Below are 24,909 nucleotides of genomic sequence, written 5' to 3'. Positions count from 1 at the left end.
TTGCTGTGAACTTGTCTGCTTCCCTTCTTAGCTGGCGGGTACTTTTGTCATCAAACCTTATGATTGCAATAAGTTCCTTGAAAAGTTCTCTTGCCATAATACCCTTGTAAACTGGCAGAACCATTAGGTCTGACCAAAAATCGTGTACATTGACAGAATTGTCCTTAGTTTCCCCCATAAGTATCAGGATTACTATAAAGGCATACAATTCTTTCTCATTAGTCAGGGTAACATTTCGCCTAACTGCCTCTTCATTTGAAGGTTTTACTATAACATCCATGATGTCAGGCATAAGAAGTAACTTCAAGGCTTCTCCAGGTGAACGGCATACACCAGCTGGAGTTACTCCTGCCTGCTCTCTTACTATATTAGCCATAGACCTCTGAGGAATTCTAGGCTGTGTGGTTACGTACCTTCTTCCAGACTTGGCCACAATAACATCCTGATGGTCACTGCCTGACGCTGCGCTATCTTCATCTTCTCTAACATCCACATCACTTTCTCGATCTGAATCATACTCCATAACACCATCCTCATATTCACTTTCGCTCCCCGAGTCAGAATCTTCATCTAAAATTTCATTCAGAACTCTTTCTAAAGACGAGCCTTGTATTCTTTTAGTCATTTCTAAGTCTGGGTGTGAACAGTAGGGAACTGCACTAACTCGCTGCAAGTTTACAAGATAAATAACAGTTGACTGACATCAACAATCACTTCCTCTGAAAGTAAACCGATTGTTGTGAATATCAAGAATACCAACCAACAAGAAACTAACTTGCAATGTTGTAGAGATGAGAAATATGAAATCTTACTAAGGGGGAAATTTTCTATAGCATGGAAGCCTAAGGGGGGCGGGGGGTTGCTGGACCCATAATAAGTTTATTTATTTTTTCTTTCAAAGCAGGAATTTTCTATAAAATATATTGGCATTAACGTTTCATAAAATAGCCAACAAACAATAACTCAAAGGGAATATGTAGTATGAAAGTTACTTGAGCAAAAGCAGAGGACATAAAAAAATTGTGGGTTCAGTGAACCCCCCCCCCCCCCCCCCCCCCCTTAGGCGTCCTAGGGTTAAGTGGAACAACACTTTCGTGAATTGGAGCATTACATGAAGACTTCTGAAAGTACATAGGCTTCACTCTGTATCAGTCTCAATGAGGTAAATGCATCATTCTCACGTAAATATATCATGTTCACTATGTAAATGTATCAGTCTATGACAAATGCATCAGTCTCACATAGGCCAATTGAAAGATTTTAGGAGGGGTAAAGAATTTCTATCAAGTCCCTGGAATGAGAGACAGGCAGCAGACAGCAGTGTTGCATGGAACTTGTGAAGTGATCAAGCTCAAGGAAACATAGGGGAACTCTCCTGTGTCTGACAGACTAATAAAGATTCTATTCTATTCAATACTGAAGTCCTGAACAAAAACAGAGCATCACCACACAGGCTCCTAGCACATGATACTTAGTTTCTTTGTGGGACTGACTTCAGGGAGAGGATGTCTTGATTTAGTACCATAGATCACCTCAAGTTTTTTGGCCTATACATCAATAAAGTTCTGTGTCACTTGACAGTCAGCCTCACTTCGAAATTGTAGATCTTTCCAAATTTCTATTTAAATCACATGAAACTGTGTCAGGCAAGGTAAAGATTCAAAAGTCAAGACTACCCAGTAGATCTTGACATCTGAATCCTTACCTTGCTTGATTCTTGATACAATTTTATGGGAACTCAATAGAAGTGTGAATAAATTTTCAAAAAGAGGCTCATTGTCAAGTGATGCAGAATTTTATTGATTAATTTCCTCAAGTCTTTGTCTAGTTATGAGTAAAAGTGTATGTACTCCAGTTGTGTACTCTTGTCTAGTTCATGTGCATTTTCTTTTCCATGTCTTTTGTTTTAAGTTCATTTTTACTACTGTAAACACCTTACAGAACTGTGAAAGATCCTTTACCTCATTTTACAGTAGTTACTAATTTCTCTAATTATTAAATCTTCTTTCCACTTCCCCATTGTTGTGCTCTGAATGTGCAACAGTCATCCCATTTTACATGTATTTATATTTCATACATTTTCTGCTCATCATATTGTGCCAATGACAAATAAACCACTAAAGTCATGGTTAGTGTTGGCTTTGTGGGCACACTGAGAAGAGTTAAGACCATGTTACAGTACCTACAACAACTTGTTCTTTGAATCACTCTTTTGTTGTTATTGTTGTTGTGTTCTTCATTCCAGAGACTGGTGTGATGCAGTTGTCCATGCTACTCTGTCCTGTACAAGCATCTTCATCTCTGAATAACTACTGCAACTTACATCCTTCTGAATCTGCTTACTGTATTCATCTTTTGGTCTCCTTCTACAATTTTTGCCCTCCATGCTTCCCTCCAGTACTAAATTGCTGATTCCTTGATGCCTCAGAACTTGTCCTGCTAACCAATCCATTCTTCTAGTCAAGTTGTGCCACAAGTTCCTCTTCTCCCCAATTCTATTCAGTATCTCCTCATTACTTACGTGATCTACCCATCTAATCTTAAGCGGCATTCTCCTGTAGCACCAGATTTCAAAAGCTTCTATTCTCTTCTTGTCTAAACTGTTAATTGTCCATGTTTCACTTCCATACATGGCAACACTCCATACAAATACTTTTAGAAAAGACTTCCTGACACTTCAATCTATACTCAGTGTTAACAAATTACTCTTCTTCAGAAATGCTTTCCTTGCCAAAGCCAGTCCACATTTTATATTCTCTCTACTTTGACCATCATCAGTTATTTTACTCCCTAAATAGCAAAACTCATTTAGTATTTTAAGTGTCTCTTTTTCTAATCTTATACCCTCAGCAACACCTGATTTAATTTGACTACATTCCATTATCCTTGTTTTGCTTTTGTTGACATTCATCTCGTATTCTCCTTTCAAGACACAGTCCATTCTGTTCAGCTGCTCTTACAGGCCCTTTGCTGTCTCTGACAGAATTATGATGTCACTGGCAAAACCTCTAAGATTTTATTTCTTCTCTATGGATTTTAATTCCTTTCTTATAGACTGGGAGTGTGACTCATTTTCAGACATTTGGGAAACACACCTTCATCAGGAATATGATTTGTGAGCTATGTTAGTGGCATCACGATTGCAGAGGTTACGCATTTAATCCTCTTTTTTGAGTTTTTAATTTTACTTATAGTTTTGATGTGATTTTTGACCAAGAGAATGTTTTTGGTTGCTGGTTTCATATTTGTATTAAATGAAGAATGGGAGATGGCACAGTGTATAAAGTATTCATTAATTATAAAGTGTTCATTAAGGGTATTGCAATCTATTAGGACTGTGGTTCACCCTTTCTCTCACAGGAGAAAAACAGTGTACATCAATGAATCAAACATACATTTTTGTGAAATATGACCTAACCAAATATAGAATATATGTAATTGTCATAATAAGGTCAGAAAATTTAAAATGGGAAATAGATATGTTGAAGTTATATACAGTGGAAATCAGTGTAGTTCAGTGACAGGAGGAACAGGACTTCTGGTCATGTGAATACAGGGTTAAAAATACAAAATAAAATAGGGGTAATGCAGGTAGGTTTAATAATGAATAAGAAAATATGAATCAGGGAAAGCTACTATGAACAGCATTGTGAATGCAACAACATAGCCAAGATAGACATGAAGTCCTTGCCTACCACAGAAGTACAAGTTTACATGCCAAATAGCTCTGCAGATGATAAAGACATTGAATAAATATACAATGAGATAAAAGAAATTATTCAGATAGTTAAAAGAAATGAAAATTTAATTGCGAATTCGATAGTAGGAAAAGGAAGAAGAGGAAAAATAGTAGGTAAATAGGAAAGAAAGACAAAGGCATCTGGTAGAATTTGCACAGAGCATAATTTAATCATGGCCAACACTTGGTTTAAGAATCATAAAAGAGCGTTGTATACGTGGAACAGTTCTAGAGACACCAGATGGTTTCGGATTGATTACAGTTAGAGATTTAGGAACCAGATTTTAAATTGTAAGACATTTCCAGAGGCAGATTTGGACTCTGTCCACAATTTATTGGTTATGAACTGTATTAAAACTCAAGAAATTGCAAAAAGGTAGAAAATTAAGGAGATGGGGTCTGGATAAGTTGAAAGACTAAGAGGTTGTTCAGAGTTTCAGAGTGAGCATTAGGCAGTGGCTGACTAGAACAGGGGAAAGGAATACAGTAGAACACCAATTGATAGCTTTAGAAGATGAAATAGTGAAGGCTGCAGAGAATGAAATAGGTAAAAAGACAAGGCCTAGTAGAAATCCTTGGGTAACACAAGAGAGATTGAATTTAAATGACAAAAGGAGAAAATTTAAAAATGCAGCAAATGAAGCAGGCAAAAGGGAATACAAACATTTAAAAAAGGAGACTGGCAGGACGTGAATGATAGACACCACCTACAGGAAAATTAAAGACACCTTTGGGGAAAAGAGAAGCAGATATATGACTATCAAGGGCTCAGACCGTAGACCAGTCCTCAGCAAAGAAGGCAAGTTGATAGGTCAAAGGAGTGTATAGAGTTACTGTGAAAAGAATTTGATAAAGCTCAGAAAAGATCTAAGAAAAACAAGGGGCAGATGATATTCTGTCAGAACTACTGATTGCCTTGGGAGAGCTAGCCATGGCATAACTACACTATATGATGTGCAAAATGTATGAGACAGGTAAATACCCTCATAATTCAAGAAGAACGTAGTAATTCCAATCGAAACAAAGCTGTTGCTGCCAGGTGTGAAAATTACCAAATTCTCAGTTTAATAAGTCATGGTTACAAAATACTAACGCAAATTCCTTACAGAGGAATGGAAAATCTGGTAGGAGCCAAACTCAGAGAAGATCAGTTTTGACTCTGGAGAAATGTAGGAACACAAAAGGCAATACTGACCCTATTACTTACCTTAGAAGATTAGGTTAAGGAAAGGCAAACCTACATTTATACCACTTGTAGAGTTAGAGAAAGCTTTTGACAAAGTTCACTGGAATACTCTCTTTCAAATTCTGAAGGTAAGAGAGGTAAAATACAGGAATCAAAAGGCTATTTACAATTTGTAAGAGAAACTTGACAGCAGTTATATCACTTGAGGGTTATGAAGAGAGGCAGTGGTTGAAAAGAAAGTGAGACAGAGTTATAGCCTATCCCCGATGTTATTAAGTATGTACATTGAACAAGCAGTAAAGGTAACCAAAGAAAAATTTGCATATGCATCATCTTCACCTGAAGATGATGGAATGAAATCCATTGAAATGTTGCGACTAGAAGACGATGCCACTCGGCTGATAACCCGTGAAGATTTCATAGAGGATATAAAATGTAGACTGCCAGTGGCAAGAAAAGCATTTCTAAAGAAGAGAAATTTGTTAACATTGAGTATAGATTTAAGTTTTAGAAAGTTTTTTCACAAGTTATTTGTCTGGAGTGTAACTATGTATGGAAGTGAAATATGGACGATAAACAGTTTAGATAAAAAGAGAATAGATACTTCCAAAATGGGGTGCTACTGAAAAATACTGAAGTTTAGATGGGTTGATGATGTAATTAATGAAGAAGCATTGAACAGAATTGGAGAGACAAGAAATTTGTGGCACAATTTGATCAAAAGAAGAAATCGGTTGATAGGACACATTCTGAGACACCAAGGGATCACCAATGTAGCGTTGGGGGAAGTCTGGGATGTAAAGTTGTAGAGGGGCACCAAGAGATGGATACAGTAAGCAGATTCAGGAAGATGTGGGTTGCAGTAGTTTTTGGAGATGAAGAGGCTTGCACAGAATAGAGTATCATGGAGAGCTACGTCAAACCAGTCTTTGGACTGAAGACCGCAACAAAAACAACAACAGTATTGTAATTGTGCCAGGGCACAGCACATTGATATGGACTGTTGAGACAGGTTGCTGTTATAATTATACAGTGTGTTTCAAAAAGGACTTTAAAATTTTGAAAATCCATATAAATTAATCCATAGTACCTACAGAGGTGACTGTAGTGTCAGTTTGTAAGGAAATACATAAAGTTTTTGCCTTTCGTAGCTTGCTAGTGCTGAATTACACCGTAATGAGTGCTAGTGGCAGTAGCATTAAAGATGGCTGCCTTTACTGATCTGAGGAAGGTAGCTGTGTGTTTTGATTTGCAGAATCAAAGTTGGTGACAACAGTTCAGCATAATTTCCATACCAAGTATGCTAAAGGTCCTCCTAGTAGGGCTACAATTTATGAGTGACATAAATGTTTTGTAGAAACAGGGTATTGGTAAGACATGGGAAATCATCAGGTTCTCCAAGCACATCTGGCAATATTGAGTGAGTGAGACAATGTTTTGTCAACATGACAGTGTAAATTCTTGCTCTAAGTTCAGGTAGAGAAGCCAGCACAGAAGGTAAAACACAGTATCCTCGATGAAACCCCATTTTAAAAAATCAAGTGGTGTCTTGTCTGTGGAACTTGGGGGCCATGCAATTGGCACATTATGGCCAATCCATTGACCTGGAAAGCGGTCACTGATAAAATCCTGGATGTCAGCCAGGTAGCGGGGTGGTGCACCATCTTGCTTGAAGTAAACATTTCATTCTTGGTCATCCTCATCGATTTCATCACTGAGCAAGTTACACCTGCAATGTTACAGCAAGTTTGGGAAGAAATTGACTTCTGCTGGCATGTGTGCAGGATAACCAATGGAAACCAAACCCAACATCTTTAGTTTAAGGCAAAAAGCATGTGTTTCCCTACAAAATAACACTAAGCCCAGCTCTATATCTTCTTTCCATAAATTTATATGAATTTTTGAATTTGTAAAGTCGCTTTTGAAACACCCTGTATATGTTCTACATTTGGTTGTGTCATGTTTGACAGAAATGTATGTTTGATCCAGTGATGCACACTGTTTTCCTCCTGCAAATATGATTACAATAATCAAAACTGATAGAGAATAAACATACAATTGTACAACTGATTGCACAAAAATGCTTACTTCAAATTATGTAACATCTGTAGATAGTCACCTGTGAGAAGCTCTTTTTTCATTTTGCACAATTTATTGTGCATCATGATGAGTATTAGTCATTTGTATTGTATTGTTTGATTGGTGAGTCCCAGTCTTTTACATCATGATGCCCAGAGGCCTTATTGGCTGCGTAAATATCGTTACTTGCTGCCTGTTGACATAACCCTCCCAGGTGTCTCCAAAAAGGGAGCATACAGTTCTGATGCACTCTGTTTTGGGTACCTATGAGCCATAATTTGTAGGTAACTGTATATTTTGAGGTATGTGAGTTGGTGAGATATTTGATGTACTGGTTTAGAATTTACAGATTTTTGTATTACTTGTAAATTAAATATAATAAAACAAATGTAAAAATTCATTGTTGCAGTTGATGAAGCTGTGCAAATAGCACATGACGCTATATTTGTAAATCAAGGGCAAGTATGCTGTGCAGGAACAAGAACTTTTGTGCATGAGAGCATATATGATGAGTTTGTACAGAAGTCAAAAGCTAAGGCAGAAGCAAAAAAGATTGGAGACCCATTTGATGTCACTGTTCAACATGGGCCTCAGGTGAGAACTTACCTCAGTGCAACATTTTTATTAGTCTCCGTGTACATTAATGCATGAATCCCATCTTGAAAATCAGATTCCTCAATACCCATCAGCTTTGACTGTTAGTTCTTCATTTGAAGATAATTTTGAGCTTGGGAAATAGAAGTAATTCTCAAAGAGCCAAATCAGATGAAACAGACAGGTATGGTGACAATATGTCTCCTGAAACTTCCTGGCAGATAAAAGCTGAGTAACAAGGGGAATGTTCCTCTGAGGTCAGATGGTGGGACTTTGGGGTGTTGGGTGACTGGAAATGTAAGACATGGGAGATCCATTTTTCTACAAGGTTGGACGGTAATTACAGCCCATAAAGGCCTAAGTGAGACCCGCGGCATATTTCAAGAGGGATGGTTCATCACTACAGATGCAAGGGCCACAGGCGGCTAGGCTGTATGGAAGGGACTTCTTGGTATGGATGGGTGGCAGCTGTCGAAGTGGAGGTATTGCTGGTGGTTGGTAGGTTTGATATGGACAGGGGCACTGATGTAGCCATCTTTGAGATGGAGTTCAAAATCAGGGAAGGTGGCTTGATGGGTTGAGTAGAACCAAGTGAAGCAAATGGGGGAGGTTCTGGAGGAATGTGGATAGGATGTCCTCACCCTTGATCCAGATCATGGAAATGTCATCAATAATTTGAACCAGGTGAATGGTTTGGGATTCTGGGTGCTTCAGAAGGATTCCTCTAGATGGCCCTAGCTGTACCCAGATTTGTTTGTAGTTAATTCCTTCAAAGGAGAAGGAATTGTGGTTGAGGACATAGCTGATCATGATGACTAGGAAGGAGGTGATTGGTTTGGAATCCATCAGGTGTTGGGAAATGTAGTATTCAATAGTGTTAAGGCATTGGGCATTAGGGATGTTAGTGTAAAGGGAGGTGGCATCAATAATGACTGTATGCTAAAGAAACAGGAACTGTGGAGAGTCAGTGGAGGAAATGGTTGGTATCTTTTATATAGATGGCTAGGTTGAGGGTAATAGGCTAAGGTGTTGGTCTACAGGAGCAGAGATTCTCTCAGAGGTGGCACAGTACCAGCCAAAATAGGGCGTATGGGGTGGTTGGGTTTATGGACTTTATAAAATGTGTAGAAGGTAGGAGTGTGGGGAATGGTAGGTGTGAGAAGAGAGATGGACTGTGTGGAGATGTTCTGGGATGGGCCTAAGGATTTGAGAAGAGGCTGTAGATCCTGCTGGACTTCTGGAATGGATTCACTGTGGAAGGGTTTGTGGGTGGATGAACAGCTGGTGGAGTCCTTCCACCAGGTATGCCTTGTGGTTCAAAACAACGGTAGTGGAGCCTTTGTCAGAAGTTGTGATCACACGGCTGGTTTCAGTTTTTAGGTGGGGGACTGCAGATCTTCCTGTGAATGTGAGGTTAGCTTGCATGTTGAGGGATTTAGGCAATGATGCTGAGACAAGGTTCAAGCTTAAGAAATTCTGGAAAGTTAACAGTGGGGATGGGTCATGGTTGGAAGGAGGAGTGAACTGATTCAGTCAGCTTTTAACAATGGTCTTTTGTTCTGTGTGGTGGCTGCCACCCATTCCATACCAAGACATCCCTTCCATACAGCCTAGCTGCACATGGCTGTCACATCTGTAGTGAAGAGCTGCCCCCCTTGAAATACACCGAGGATCTCACTGAGGCCTTTACAGATTGTAATTACCCTCCCAACCTTGTACAAAAACAGATTTCGCATGCCTTATCTTTCCAGTCACCAAACACCTCCCAAAGTCCCACCATTTGGCCTCAGAGGAACATTCCCATTGTGACTCAGTACCACCCAGAGTTGGAGCAACTCGCCAGGGTTTTGACTACCTGTCATCATGACCTAAAATGAGAAATGTCTGACCTGCTATTCTTGCTACCCCTCCCACAGTCCTATGCCACTGCCCCCTGATCCTACAAAATATCCTTGTCCATCCCTACACAACTCCTGCTCCAAACCCCATGCCTCATGGCTCATATCCCTGTAATTGACCTAGAAGCAAGACCTGTCCCATATTTGTGCCCACCACCACCTACTCCAGTCCAGTCACAAACATCACCTGTCGCATCAAAGGCAGGGCTACCTGTAGAACCAGTCATGTGATCTACAACCTAAACCGGACTACCCTTATGGTGAGCACGATGCCCAACATGATGTCCTTCATTTAATGACTGCTTCACAACCTGTGCCATCAGGATCCTTCCTGCCAACACTAGCTTGTCTAAATAGTGCAGATGGGAACTCTCCCTGCAATATATCCTAAATTACCTAAACCCTCCTGGCCTCAACCTTTGTTAGTCATTGTTCATACCCTTATAGCCCCTCCCCTGCATGGTCTCAACCTTTGTTAGTCATTGTCCTTACCCTTTTAGCCCCTCCCCTGTTCCCTTTCCAGCACTACACAGTCGTCTGTTCCACCAACGTTGCCAGTTTTGTTACTTCTTTCCTTTTCTGCTACCCTCCCCCCCTCCCCCCCCTCCTCCATTCACCGTCCAACCTCCTGAATACACCTAGCTGCCCTACTCTCCACCTCATCTCTACACACTTCCAGCAGCACTTTACCACTCTGCTATCCCTTCCCCTCCCCGCGACTGTGTCCTCCTTACCCCCAGCTGGTTGCCTCTCCCATAATTCTCCTGCTGCCAGAGGTTGTGGTTATGTGTGCTGTGTGAGTTGTGTTTGTGTGTATGTCTGTGTGTGAGTGTGTGTTTGTATGTGTGTGGGTGTTTTGTCTATTTCTGTCAAAGGCCTTGTAGGGCGAAAGCTAACTTTCCAACAATTTTTTTATTGTGCCTTTCTGCAACTCAACTTCTCTGTCATATGATGAGTAGCAACTACCCTTTTCATTATATTATTACATTCCATCCTGGATTTCCCTTTGTTTGATTGTGCCTGACAGCTTTTCTTCCATCCTTATCCAGTGCTGTTTTCCTTTGTTACTATTTTCTAATGCATTACTGCACTCAGTGTCTGCCCTTCTTTCTCTCCTTTCATGTGTTTCTTTTGTCGCCTTACAAACTGCACTGCATGGTCCACTTATGAGCCATGCTGTATCGACCATCCCGGCTGTGCACAACAGACGGCTACAAGACCACACTGATTGTTGGTGCAGCATTTCAAGTCCCACGTTACTCTCACCAATATCGTTAATGCAATACCTTAATTTATATCACTCTCCCCGCATCACCCTCACGTATTTTGGCGTGTTATTTCCTGCACCTTTCCTGTGCCACATGAACTTGTTTTTCGTCCTACCAACCCCCCCCCCTCCCCCCTCTCCCCACTGCTTCCTCTCTGTATTCCAAGTTTGCACCTACTAATTTCACCTAATCTAGTCATATCTGCCATCCTCCTTCTTCAAACTTATCCAACCATAGATCTGCAATCCACATTACAAATATTGTTTTTTTTCTTTGATCTCATTATGACTTCACGCCAATTTCAGTTCGTTTTCGTCTTTCACTATCGGTTATTCACTCAGATTTCGCCTTATTTTCCCTCATTCCATCCGTTTCGTGATTTTTCTCAAGTGTTTGTGTGTATTTTTGCAAATTTTTTTGGACGTAATTCTATGTAATTTACGTATTTTTACGCATATTTTCTACTACCATGAATCCTTGGTCCTCCCACCTGCGTCAATACAGAAAAGTTTCCTTATCCCTAACCAAAACCCAGGTCCCACACACTGTTCAAGCGTTGTTGCTTGGCACATGAAATCCCCCCAATGGCCTAACCGTCAAATTACCCATCTCTGGTTGCCACTTTTCCTTGCACAATGACCTCAATCTGTGCAGATTCCACCAATGCTTAGCCCTCACTTACATAGTCCTGCAAAGCCATGTCAATCAGGTCAAAACCTCCTTCCAATACCTTTTTTCCATCCATAAAATTCTCCTGCTATGCAATCCCAAATTCCTGGATCCCATAACACACACTGAAACTCTTGCCCTCCGGGAACCAGAGTTACATGCAGAACACCACCTCAAAAAACTCTCCAACCTGCTCACTTCCTACTCCTGCCTTGGACTACCACTAACCACTACCTCTAAAACAACCACCAAGCCTCCCCACGTTCTCTCATGGCTGATGAAGACTGTCTTGCAAAACTACTACATTTACCCCACACTCCAAAACTCCCTCCCACCACCACATGAATCCAGGAGATAAATAGGCCTGAAACACTGTCATGGACCTTTCTTCCAAAAGGCTTACACCAGCAGATCTATCAGTCCTTTCCAAAAGCCTCACCTCTTGCCCTACCCCCAAATTCAGTCATGCAGGACGTGCTTAAGACTTTCTCCCCTTCTCCCAGTCCCTACAGTGGAAACATCTTTTCGCCACCAAACCTACCAGCCATATCAACAAAATACCAATGTTGAAACCTGACTGACTTATTTCACTACTCCTTCCAACCATGATCAATCCCCCCACCTACCCTCAATCAGCCCCTGTTAACTTCCCAGAATTTCTTAACCTTGAACCTTGCTCACCATCATTCCCCAAATCCCTCAACATGCAAACTAACCTCACATCCACAGAAAGGTCTGCAATCCCCCACCTAGAAACTGAAACCAAACTTAGAATAACACCTGCTGACAAAGGCTCCATTACTTTTGTTTTGAACTGCAAGGATTACCAGGCAGAAGGACTCCACCAGCTGTCAGAGTCATCCACCCACAGACCCTGCCTCAGTGACCCCATTCCAGAAATCCAGCAGAATTTACAGTCTCTCCTCAAATCCTTTGGGCCATCCCAGAGCCTCTCCACAGAGCCTATCTCTCTCCTCAACCCTACCATTCCCCACACTCCTGCCTTTTACATGTTTCCAAAAGTCCATAAACCCAACCACTCTGGATGCCTCATTGAAGCCAGTTGCTGTGAAACCACTGAGAGAATCTCTGCTCTCATAGACCTACACCTTCAGCCTATTACCTGCAACCTACGCACCTATATAAACGATACCAACCATTTCCTCCATCGACTCTTGACAGTTCCTGTTCCTTTACCATACAGTGCCCTGCTCCCTCTACACCAATGTCCATCTTGCCAATGGTCTTACCACTATTGAATGCTACCTTTCCCAACACCTGATGGATTCCAAACCAGGCATTTCCTTTCTCGTCGCCGTGACCAACTACATCCTCATCCACAATTACTTCTTTGAAGACTTACCCACAAATATATATGGGGCAGAGCTATGGGCCATCTAGAGGAATCCTTCCGAAGCAACCAGAATCCCAAACTGCTCACATGGTTCAGATTCATTGATGACATCTCCATGATCTGGATCAAGGGTGAGGACATCCCATCCACATTCCTCCAGAACCTCAACGCCTACTCCCCCATTTGCTTTGCTTGGTCCTACTCAACTCATCAAGCCACCAGCCATGATTTAGAACCCCATCTCAAATGAGCTATGTCAGTACCCCTGTCCAAATCAAATCTACCAACTACCAGCAAAACGTCCACTTTGACACCTGCCACCCATCCACACCAAGAAGACCCTGCCATACAGCCTAGCCTCCCACTGCCATCGCATCTGTAGTGACGAACTGGCCCTCTCAAAATATACCAGAGGTCTCACTGAGGCCTTTACAGATTGTAATTACCCTCCACCATTGTACAAAAACAGAACTCCCATGTCGTACATTTCCAGTCACCCAACACCTTCCAAAGTCCCACTGTCTGGCAACAGAGCAGCATTCCCTTCATGACACAGCAACACACAGGACTGGAGCAACTGAATTACACTCTTGCATGGTTCTGACTATCTCTTGTTGTGCCCTGAAATCTGTCCTACCCACTATCCTTCCAACCCCTCCCACTTTGGTATTTTGATGCCCACCAAACCTACACAATATCCTAATTCATCCCTACACAACCCCTGCTCCCAACCCCTTGCCTCATGGCTCATATCCCTGTAATAGACCTGGATGCAAGACTTGTCCCATACTTCCTCCCACCACCAACACCTACTCCAGTCCAGACACATACATCACCTATCCCACCAAAGGCAGGGCTACCTGTGAAACCAGTCATGTGATCTACAAGGTAAGCTGCAGCCACTGTGCTGCATTCTACATGGTCATGGGAACTAACAAGCTGTCTGTCCACATGAATGGCTATCGACAAACTGTGGCCAAGAAACATCTGGACCATCCTGTTCCTTAGTATGCCGCCCAACGTTATGTCCTTCATTTCAATGACTGCTTCACAGCCTATACCATCTGGATCCTTCCCATCAACACCAGCTTTTCTGAATTGCAAAGGTGGGAACTCTCCTTGCAAGATATCCTATATTACCGTTATCCTCCTGGCCTCATCCTTCATTAGTCATTGCCCTTATCAGTCTAGCCCCTATCCTGTTCTCATTTGAGCACTACACAGTCCTCTATTCCACCAACACACTTAGTCTTTTTACATCTTTCCTTTTCCACTATCCCCATTCTCTTCCCCGTCCTCTGTCTAAGCTCCCAACTGCACCTATCTGCCCTACTCTCCACCTCAGCCTTGCACACTCTCGGCAGCACTTCACCTTCACCTTACCTACCCTGCTATTTTTTCCCCTCCCCACCATAGCCTTCTTCTTACCCTGATCCGGTTGCCTCTGCCATAATGCACTGTTGCTGGCAGTTTGGCTGCTGCTGCCAGAGACTGTGGTCATATGTGTGTGTGTGCTGTCTTTCCGAAAGTCTTTTTGTTGTACCTTTCTGTGACTCAGCATCTCAGCCATATGGTGAGTAGCAATTATCCTCTTCATTATATTGTTACATTCTATCCTGGATTTGACATTGCTTGAATGTGAGAGTAAGATAGTTAAGCATTTCCTGACAGCATGTTTGGCGATGTGTACCACATACTAGTCTTCATCTATGTTTATGCATATATGCTGTAACCCGCTGTATGTTGTGTGTGACAGAGTGTACATTACATCAATATTTTCTGTCCTACTTTATTCACAAGCAGCTCAGTGGAAAATGACTCTTTACACATCTCAATCTATTTTATCTTATTTTCGTGCTCCTTTCACAAGATATAAGGTTGTGGTATTAGACTTTCACATAGTGTTCATATATAGTAAATGAACATGTTATGATACAAGCAGTTCACCTATAAATTAGTTCAATGAACCTTACCACATTAATTTTGTATTATAAACATGTATATTGTCTTTATTGGTTTGATGTCATTTGTATTACTTTCAGATTGATGATGAAATCTTTGAGAGAGTAATGAGCTACATTAAATCTGGTAAGGAACAAGGGGCCCGTGTGGAATGTGGTGGTGAGCGTTATGGCGATAAAGGATATTTCGTAAAACCGACTGTTTTTTCAAATGTGACAGATGAGATGAAAATTGCACGTGAGGAGGTAAGTGAGCAGAGTAGAATTTATGTTATTATTTAACATTTTATGGAGTAAACACTCAAGATTGATGTTATGTAAGCAGTATTATTATTAATGTTGGTTAACAGTTAATGTAACATACTGAAGTTTATTCTTATCACTTTTGTCTGCTGGTATAGTTACAGATGTTTTTGTTTTCAAGGTTGTCAGCTTGATGTGGAAAATTTGAAAAATCAAAATATTTAAAAGAAATTTATTACTTTTCTGAAAATAATTTATTATTTTGTCTAATAGAGTGATGGGGTAGGACCAGTGTGGACCATCCTCAGATCATAAAATAAGACTGTGGTTCAGTCTCACCAAGAAGAAACCACATTGTCAATTTCATGGTGTTTCATATGGTGGGATTTAACCATGGCCTGTATTTTATGATCTGAGGATGGACAGTGCTGGCTGAAACCTATTATTTTATTACAGATAAATATGACTGTGCTGGATAATAAATTATTTTCAAAAGAATCCAACTCTATGCCCTCCAGCTTGACAGAAATATTATTCTTTCACATTTCTGGTGGTGATTTTTTACAAGTTACAAATGCCCACATTTGTGGTAGTGACACCCATGAGAACACACAAAAAATGTCTCATTCCAACACAAAAAACTATCACATTCAAAAAGCCATAGCAGAGAGAAAGCAACTATAAATGACCAAGCTCATATGAGCAACAATTCACTACTAAACAAAACAGACAACTATCAGTTGAAGTCAGTCGTGAAATACAGTATACATTTATGCCACTCAGTAATACAAAACATTACACGTGTACTTTGAGGTTTTTGTTCTTACTTTCCATAAATGATTTAAATTATCTACCCCATTCAAATTTGTATTAAGTTTGTAGATGAAAGAATCTACAAAATAGAAGGAAGGCTGCTAATGAGCTATGAATGAAATGGGTGTATCACAGACTACAGAGGGACTCTCCAAAAATAGGCTTATAATAAATGCAGATAAAACAGTTACAATGCATTTATGTGCCTTAAAAAAGGAAACGCTCAGAAATTAAAAAAAAAATAACTCTGTCGAGGAAGAAACTAGAAACTGTAACACCTTTAAAATTCTTTTTGTTGCAGATACAACAATCAAAAATGTATACTGTGCATAGGTGAAATCACTGTCAAGATATGCAATTATATGTTGGGGAAGGTGCTTTATGACACACACACACACACACACACACACATACACACACACACACACACACACACACACACACACACACACAAAATACTCATTCTAGAACCTCATCCAAATCACTTACACAGTTGCAGCTTCTTACACTGCCTTGCTAATACTTAATATATCTTGGAGATCATAAATTCACGTAGAAAGCTGCCAAAATCAACTAGTTTGTACAAACACTAACTGCATACAATAAGAGGTAAAAGCTGCAACTGCATACAGTACGTCCTAATATAAAAATGACACCAAACAGACCATTGCAAGCAGGAATAAAGATTTATAACAAATTACCTGACTATATGCAAGCAACATAAGATATTACACACTTTGAAATAATTCTTAACAGGTACCTTCGAAACTAGTGCTATTGCAGTATTGATGAATTTTTTAATGGCATAAGATATTGTGTGCTGGTGACTTTCCAGTACATGTTTATCATGTTATTTTAAATTGTTTGTAAATATTTCTTGTTTTTTTGATAGCAAAAGTACAGTTTTATCCTATGAATGTAAACTATAAAGTGACAACCAGAACAAATTTTTGCTCTTCAGTGGAGTGTGAGCTGATCTGAAACTTACTGGCAGATAAACGTACATGCTGGATGGGGACTTAAACTCAGAACCTTTTTCCTTTCATGGACAATTAATTTACTGATTGAGTTATCCAGGCCTGACTTACTTACATGAGCTCAGGTCATGAGTTGCACCTGGACAGCTCAGTCAGCAGACCAATTGCCCAAAAGGTTCTGGATTTGGGTCCTGGTCCAGGACATAGTTATAATCTGCAAGGAAGTTTGTAAAGTGGTAGCATGCAAGAATCTATCCAATTAACAAAATATAGTTTTAATACTACCTGTTAAACTGTTTGATTTTCAATATTCACTGTTGCACAAATATGTTCATCAAGTTAATTGTACCCATAATATGATATGACTTGATTTGTCCTATATCTCAATGTGTCTATGTATATAATACGATGGAAATGGACCAGTACATTACTGCACTATACTGTAACAAATATGATCTCCAGATGAACTACACTCCTGGAAATTGAAATAAGAACACCGTGAATTCATTGTCCCAGGAAGGGGAAACTTTATTGACACATTCCTGGGGTCAGATACATCACATGATCACACTGACAGAACCACAGGCACATAGACACAGGCAACAGAGCATGCACAATGTCGGCACTAGTACAGTGTATATACACCTTTCGCAGCAATGTAGGCTGCTATTCTCCCATGGAGACGATCGTAGAGATGCTGGATGTAGTCCTGTGGAACGGCTTGCCATGCCATTTCCACCTGGCGCCTCAGTTGGACCAGCGTTCGTGCTGGACGTGCAGACCGCATGAGACAACGCTTCATCCAGTCCCAAACATGCTCAATGGGGGACAGATCCGGAGATCTTGCTGGCCAGGGTAGTTGACTTCCACCTTCTAGAGCACGTTGGGTGGCACGGGATACATGCGGACGTGCATTGTCCTGTTGGAACAGCAAGTTCCCTTGCCGGTCTAGGAATGGTAGAACTATGGGTTCGATGACGGTTTGGATGTACCGTGCACTATTCAGTGTCCCCTCGACGATCACCAGTGGTGTACGGCCAGTGTAGGAGATCGCTCCCCACACCATGATGCCGGGTGTTGGCCCTGTGTGCCTCGGTCGTATGCAGTCCTGATTGTGGCGCTCACCTGCACGGCGCCAAACACGCATACGACCATCATTGGCACCAAGGCAGAAGCGACTCTCATCGCTGAAGACGACACGTCTCCATTCGTCCCTCCATTCACGCCTGTCGCGACACCACTGGAGGCGGGCTGCACGATGTTGGGGCGTGAGCGGAAGACGGCCTAACGGTGTGCGGGACCGTAGCCCAGCTTCATGGAGACGGTTGCGAATGGTCCTCGCCGATACCCCAGGAGCAACAGTGTCCCTAATTTGCTGGGAAGTGGCGGTGCGGTCCCCTACGGCACTGCGTAGGATCCTACGGTCTTGGCGTGCATCCGTGCGTCGCTGCGGTCCGGTCCCAGGTCGACGGGCACGTGCACCTTCCGCCGACCACTGGCGACAACATCGATGTACTGTGGAGACCTCACGCCCCACGTGTTGAGCAATTCGGCGGTATGTCCACCCGGCCTCCCGCATGCCCACTATACGCCCACGCTCAAAGTCCGTCAACTGCACATACGGTTCACGTCCACGCTGTCGCGGCATGCTACCAGTGTTAAAGACTGCGATGGAGCTCCGTATGCCACGGCAAACTGGCTGACACTGACGGCGGCGGTGCACAAATGCTGCGCAGCTAGCGCCATTCGACGGCCAACACCGCGGTTCCTGGTGTGTCCGCTGTGCCGTGCGTGTGATCATTGCTTGTACAGCCCTCTCGCAGTGTCCGGAGCAAGTATGGTGGGTCTGACACACCGGTGTCAATGTGTTCTTTTTTCCATTTCCAGGAGTGTATAATTCACAGACGCACAATACAAAAAATATATAGATTTCACCTTCTTCTATAGGATATAGAATGTTGTCTCTTCATGGTTCCAAGGGCTTCAAAGAAATATGCATCACACATAAATAAAGTAATTCAGAATCAAAAGGAAATGAAAACATGCCTAATTAACTATCCTTTCTGGAAAGTATACGATCAGAAAATTCCTGGTTGCGTAATGACAAGTAGTAACATTTATTATGAACAATGCATTATTGTTATGAATATAGATAATGGTTGTCATTAATATTAATGTGATCATGCATATATTATTCAATAATGAACAGATATTTAGTATAACAAACAATGCAACTGCTTTCTTCAAAGTTGTGGCATTCCTACTAAAATCACTATGTTACAATTAATTTGATTAAGAACAAATGATTTACAAAACAATACTTAATTGTTAATGTCATTGGTTTGTTTGACATCTGTAAAGGGTATCCTTAGACTTTTATTTGATTTGGTAAATTTAAGCTCAATCAAGCTGTTTAGCTATTGCCCATATTATACTCAGTGTAATAGAAAGGGAACCATCCATCTGTAGATGACTGATTTGTGGAGCATAGAGGTACATAACAAGAAACAGTATGCATGCTAGTTTTCAAGCTCTTGCTCTTTTCCTACAAAAAGTACAAACATTCACACACACAACTGCACCAACACCCAAACACACACTCCTATAGTCACAGTCTTGCCTTGGCCATAGGAGTGTGTGTGTGTGTTTGTGTGTGTGTGTGTGTGCACCCCTGTGGTTGTGTGTGTGAATGTGTGCACTTTTACTAGAAAAAGATCAGGCCCTTGAAACTAGTGTGAATACCGCTTACTGTTATGTACTTCTATGCTCCACACATCAGTCAGCTGTAGGAGAATGGTTGCTTTTCCCTTATTTTATGTATTGTTCCATACAGGAATTTCCATTATTGTTATTCATATTACAATTGCTAATTCTTTCTCTGCAACTTCTATGTCAGCTCAAAGTTATAGCATCAGATGCTGCCTATTAAAAAATTGTTTAATAACAGTCACATATTCTCCAAAAGACATTACTAAAGACAAGCTACATAAGTGTAATACTATTCACACTTTCCAAGCTGTCTTCAGGCTAGGAACATTTCCTTTTGACTCTTCAAGTTTCTATATTTCACTATTTCTGTCTAAATAACTATTCTTTTATAAATAATTTGATTTATCTTAACTTTTTAACAGAATATATTATTTATGATGCAATGTGGTTTATAAAGGCTGCTGCAGAGTCAGTTGTGAAATTGATGACATTCATTGCATCATTATTAGCAGGCATACATACAAGTTGTAATGTGATGTTAATCATGAGTGTGAGTTCTTTAAAAACTGTTTCAGATTTTTGGTCCAGTGCAAAGTATAATCAAGTTCAAAACACTTGAAGAAGTAATTGAAAGAGCCAATAACACAACTTATGGACTAGCCTCTGGGATCCTCACAAATGATATTAACAGTGCTCTGACAGTTGCTAACGCTCTTGAAGCTGGCTCTGTGTGGTAAGTAAAAATTTTGCATAACTATCTAAGGAAATTGTTGATTATCTTTTGACTCATCACAAATGTCTCTTAACTTATTCATTCTTCACATAATATTTTGTTAGCATGTACTCAATTTTGTAAAATAAGGTGACCAAAATGAAACGGTTCAAGTAGTTCACTTGCAAAGTATAAAATGTTGTTTAATAAAAACAGTATACAGTAACAGCCTAAATTTTGTCAGGTTTTTTAAAATATCATTCAGGCAATTTCTTTATATTTTGCAGGATAAACTGCTACAATGCACTTCAGTCTTCAACACCATTTGGTGGATACAAAATGTCAGGAATCGGCAGAGACTGGTAAATAGATCACACTTAAAAAATTATGATCACACATAACTATAAACTGTAAGATAATAAACATATTTTTTTCTGTTTTCAGTGGAGAAGAGTCACTGGAAGAATATCTAGAAGTGAAAACAGTTTCAGTCAAACTACCAATGAAATCCTGAATGATAAAAATACCAGTTGCTATCTAATTAAGAAATGAGGGCTTTGTATTTGCACTGGTTTAAGTATTAATACAAGAACTACTTCTGATATTTATAAAAATAATAACAGCAATAACAATAAAATATTTATGTATGGTTTCTTTGCAGTTTCCTACCCTTACCTTGAAATTCATGAAGAATTAGAGGCGTTACCATATGCAAGCAGTACTCAATAATAATATGAAGTTTTTTCAATGAATTTAATAAAATGAGCATTTTTATTTATTTTATAACAAAATACAGAATTAACTAATTCATTCCTTTTAGACAGCATTTTATGCTTTCTTTATTTCCTTCTTTCTGTTCCTACATTTTGATTATAGGTCTGTTGCAGTTGTGGAAAATCTGTCTATTGCACTAACGTATTGGTCCTTTGTCTTCCAGCCATTCTCGAAGTGAGCCAAGCAGATTAATAACATTGTGCCAAGAGTGGCCTTATATGATCTGCTATGACTGCACTATGCACGTGAGTTTGCACCACAGATGCTGATCAAACTTGTACAGGGAATCACATCTGCGAGATATGTGGTCAACCAACAGTTGCACTGCCACCACAGTGGAGCATATAAGGCTTTGCTTGCCACTGTATTATTAGTCTCCTAGGTTAGTCTAACAATAGCTGAGGGATATGGGGTTAAATATCAGAGGGTGAGATGGAATTTCCATAACTTTGTGTCCATAATTTAAACAGCAATAAGCCTGGTTGGGAGAGAAGTCAAGATTGGGGTATTAGGAACTTGTGACTTCACAAGTTTCAGTTCTCTTCTGCTGCTATAATTTCATTGTTATTTTCCCTCTCATTGTGGTCTGAATAGCTTTCCTAACTGGACATTGACTAGTAATGGCCAGTTTTAATGATTTACAGTGTGATGCCAACTCCATCACTGTAATAAAAATGAATCACAGATATCTTAAGCTAGTATAACCTCCAGACTATAGAAAAATTAGCACTAGCGGACAGATACATGTACCAGCAGAATAGATTATGCAGTAATAAACAAATGTGTTAAAAACTGCTTTTACTTACACTGTTGAACAGTGTTATTAAGATTGACACCTGTCAAAATAAAGTACCAGAAGAGAGATGAGAGAATTATTACCCAATGAAAGCATGTGATGACAAATGAAGGGGCTCTACATGTCTTTGTTTGTACATTAAGATTATTGCTTCCCTCATAGAGAAATTCTGAAATATTATAAAACAGGTAATAATAACAGATTGGAACTTTCATACATCCAGGTAAGTAAGCTGAACACCCTTACAAAATGACACAAATCCATTTATAAGAAAAACACTGTGGGGATTCCTGATCAGAAAGCTCATAGTGAAATGCAGAGAGCAGGTTAATGGAATCCAAACATGCTTTATTGCTTGGAGATAAAACAAGATGTGTACACGTGATACAATAGCAAACAGCAGATTGTCAATGTCAAAGTCACTCTCCTCACGGGAGCTCAACCACTGACCGAAGAATCTTATTATATTGCACTTGCATTATTGATAGTGAGGTCTTTTGACCAACTCTGCTAAGTCTAGCTGCTATTGCTCTCCAAGAGAGAAGAAAATGAAATGGTGTTTTGATCCTGGCCCCATCTTGATACAGATGATATTGGTGAATGTAGGGTGAAGGTTAGCATGCTTGGCCGCAATGTAATTAGTGGTCTGCACTGAGATCGCCAAGTTGTGTTGGGAGAATTTTGGATGGTGGAGGTCATGGGTTGTGAATGCAGTGACATCTGACTCTGCTTACATGCTTGGAAGCAATTGTTGTGTCCAAGGATTCATGGCATTTAGGAGCCTGTTAGCTGACAGTCTTGGTGTAACCATGACCAGTTTGACATCACTGGGTGGTCTGTAGCCATGAGGGAACTGTTTGGAAAGAAAACCTTTGTCAACCTGTCTTTCATGCTGTCCCTCAACCACACAGTGTGGTCTAATATTGATTTTATGCACAGTTTCATGTTGAATGCTTCTATGTTGAAATGTCATGAGAGGCAGTGAGGTCACACGTGGAGGACACCTGCACACTACGAGAAAAGTTCATCATATTTGCCTATGGCTAGGGCATTGCATTCTTTTTCGGCTGTATGTGTGTGTCTGCTACTAATACCATGATGGTTGCTGCCTCATTCATGTGGTCTAGTGTCCTCTGAACGCTACTGTGTATAAAGTGGTGAACTACTAGTGATGTCAGGTACAGATTCTCTGCTACTGTTATGCATCAGGATTCCTCACTCAGATCTGGGAAGAGATGAAAGTGACAGATGAAATCCATTCCCAAGATCAGTTCTCAAACATTGGTGATCAAAAACTGCCATAGTAATTTTTCATGTAGGCTGAGATCTGTGGTGTGCATGATCAGTCTGTGAAGTTTGATTAGAAAATCATTTATGGTGTGTAGTTTGATGGCTGGTGTGATAAGTTCCATTGGTGGGTTCTCCCTGGGGATGATGGTCACTTCCAAGCTGGTGTCAAGTAGAAAGAACTGATATGTTAAGTGAGCTAGATTGTAGAACTTCCACTGTTGCTAGAGCTGGGGCAAAACTATATTGGTCCATGTGTCTGAGCTGAGGGAGGCATCATTGTGCGCTGCGATCTGGATCACATTTTGCATTTGGGTGGTTGCACGGTATGGAGCAGTTGCTTACCCAGTCACCGAAGCCAACTGTGGAACCAACACAGCCATGGTGAATGTATGGAACTGCTCAGAATGTGTCAGATGCTAGTAGCTGTGGGCGGTTTGCACAGTAGGAATGTAATGAAAGTGGTCATTATTGTCTAGTACATCCACATATTGATGTAGCTGCAGGAGTGCTAAAAGTCTGTCAGCCAGGACAAATTTGTGTTCCATTATTTGATATTCATGCAAGACCATGGTCATATGTATCCATGGCAGATGTCTGCAGAGCCACAGCATCTGAAGTGTGATGTCTGGTATCACTGACATGATGATAACTTATTCCAACTGTTGTTCCAGTGATTTTGTGAGCTGGTGGAGCAACACCTCTTTGGTGGCATTGAATTTGCTGTTAGCTGGTGGGGCTAGTATGATGTCCCTGATAAAGTGGGTGCATTCTCCTGCATTCCTCAGTAGGGTGACGAACTTAGAACTCTGTAGAACAATGTCAGTCATAGCAAACCATGTTGCCGCATGTTCCAGTTGGCACGGTGGTAGCTTAGGATGATAACGTTGTTGTATATATACTCCACAAAAATATTGTTGTTGATGTTCTGTGGTCTGAGGGAGGTGTCAATGAGATTTCTGGGACCAGGCATGGCACAGAAGAACCCAGGAATCTTGTCATGTGATTCAGCTGGCCGTGCCCCACTTGATTTATGAACAAGTTCAGCTGGACTGCACCTAATATCTTCAGAATCCATGCTGGTTGGCATGGACGAGGTCATTCTGTTCAAGATCCCCCATTATGACTGAGCTCAGAATATGTTATAAGATTCTACAACAAATCAATGTCAAAAAAATTTGATGGTAGTTTTGTGGATCACTTCTACTTCCCTTCTTGTAGATGGCTGTGACCTGTACTTTCTTCCACAGACACAGTTTTTTGTTCGAAGAATCTGTGATAGATTGTAGTTAGAAGAGAAGCTAACTCAGCTGCAGATTCAATATAGAATCTGATAGGGATTCCTTCAGCCCTGGAACTTCGTTCAGTTTCAATGACTTCAGCTGTTTCTTAACACCACTGACACTAATACTGATTTCACTCATATTTTCAGGGTTAAATTGGGGCAATTATTTTGAGCTTTTCCTTTGTAAAAAAACATTTGAAAACAGAGTTAAGCATTTCAACTTTTGCTTTGCTACCCTCAGTTTCAGTTCCTGTCTCATTCGTTATGGATTGGGCACTAACTATGGTGCCACTAACAACCTTAATGTATGAGCAAAACTTCTTTTGATTTTGCAAAAGATCATTTGACAATATTCTGCAACAGTAGTCACTGCAGGCTTCACGCATTATTCTTTTAACAGACAAGCATGTTTTATCCAGCATCTCTCTATCTAAAAGCCTACACTTTGTTTTACAACTACTATGCAATAGTCTTTGTTTCTCTGGAAGTTTCTTTACAGTTACTGTTGTAATCTTACCCTCCCACACAACACCATTAAAACTCTCATTCTTTGCACAAATTTTCA

General features: G+C 40.5%; 1 protein-coding gene across 1 annotated transcript in view; it reads left to right on the top strand.

The window, feature by feature from the left end:
* LOC124777820 (retinal dehydrogenase 2-like) overlaps positions 1-20,716 on the top strand; it is an 89,893-nt gene extending 69,177 nt beyond the window's left edge. Inside the window, exons 8-12 of the mRNA XM_047253346.1 lie at positions 7,414-7,598; positions 14,830-14,994; positions 20,066-20,223; positions 20,490-20,564; positions 20,647-20,716. Of these exons, the coding sequence (XP_047109302.1) occupies positions 7,414-7,598; positions 14,830-14,994; positions 20,066-20,223; positions 20,490-20,564; positions 20,647-20,716 (653 nt within the window). The remainder of the gene's footprint in view (positions 1-7,413; positions 7,599-14,829; positions 14,995-20,065; positions 20,224-20,489; positions 20,565-20,646) is intronic.
* The last annotated feature ends 4,193 nt before the right edge of the window (positions 20,717-24,909 follow it).

This window comes from Schistocerca piceifrons, chromosome 1 (genome assembly GCF_021461385.2).
Source record: "Schistocerca piceifrons isolate TAMUIC-IGC-003096 chromosome 1, iqSchPice1.1, whole genome shotgun sequence".
In the NCBI taxonomy this organism is placed as follows: domain Eukaryota; kingdom Metazoa; phylum Arthropoda; class Insecta; order Orthoptera; family Acrididae; genus Schistocerca; species Schistocerca piceifrons.
The sequence above is the reverse complement of the archived record's forward strand: the minus strand, read 5'-3'. Positions and strand labels throughout refer to the sequence as shown.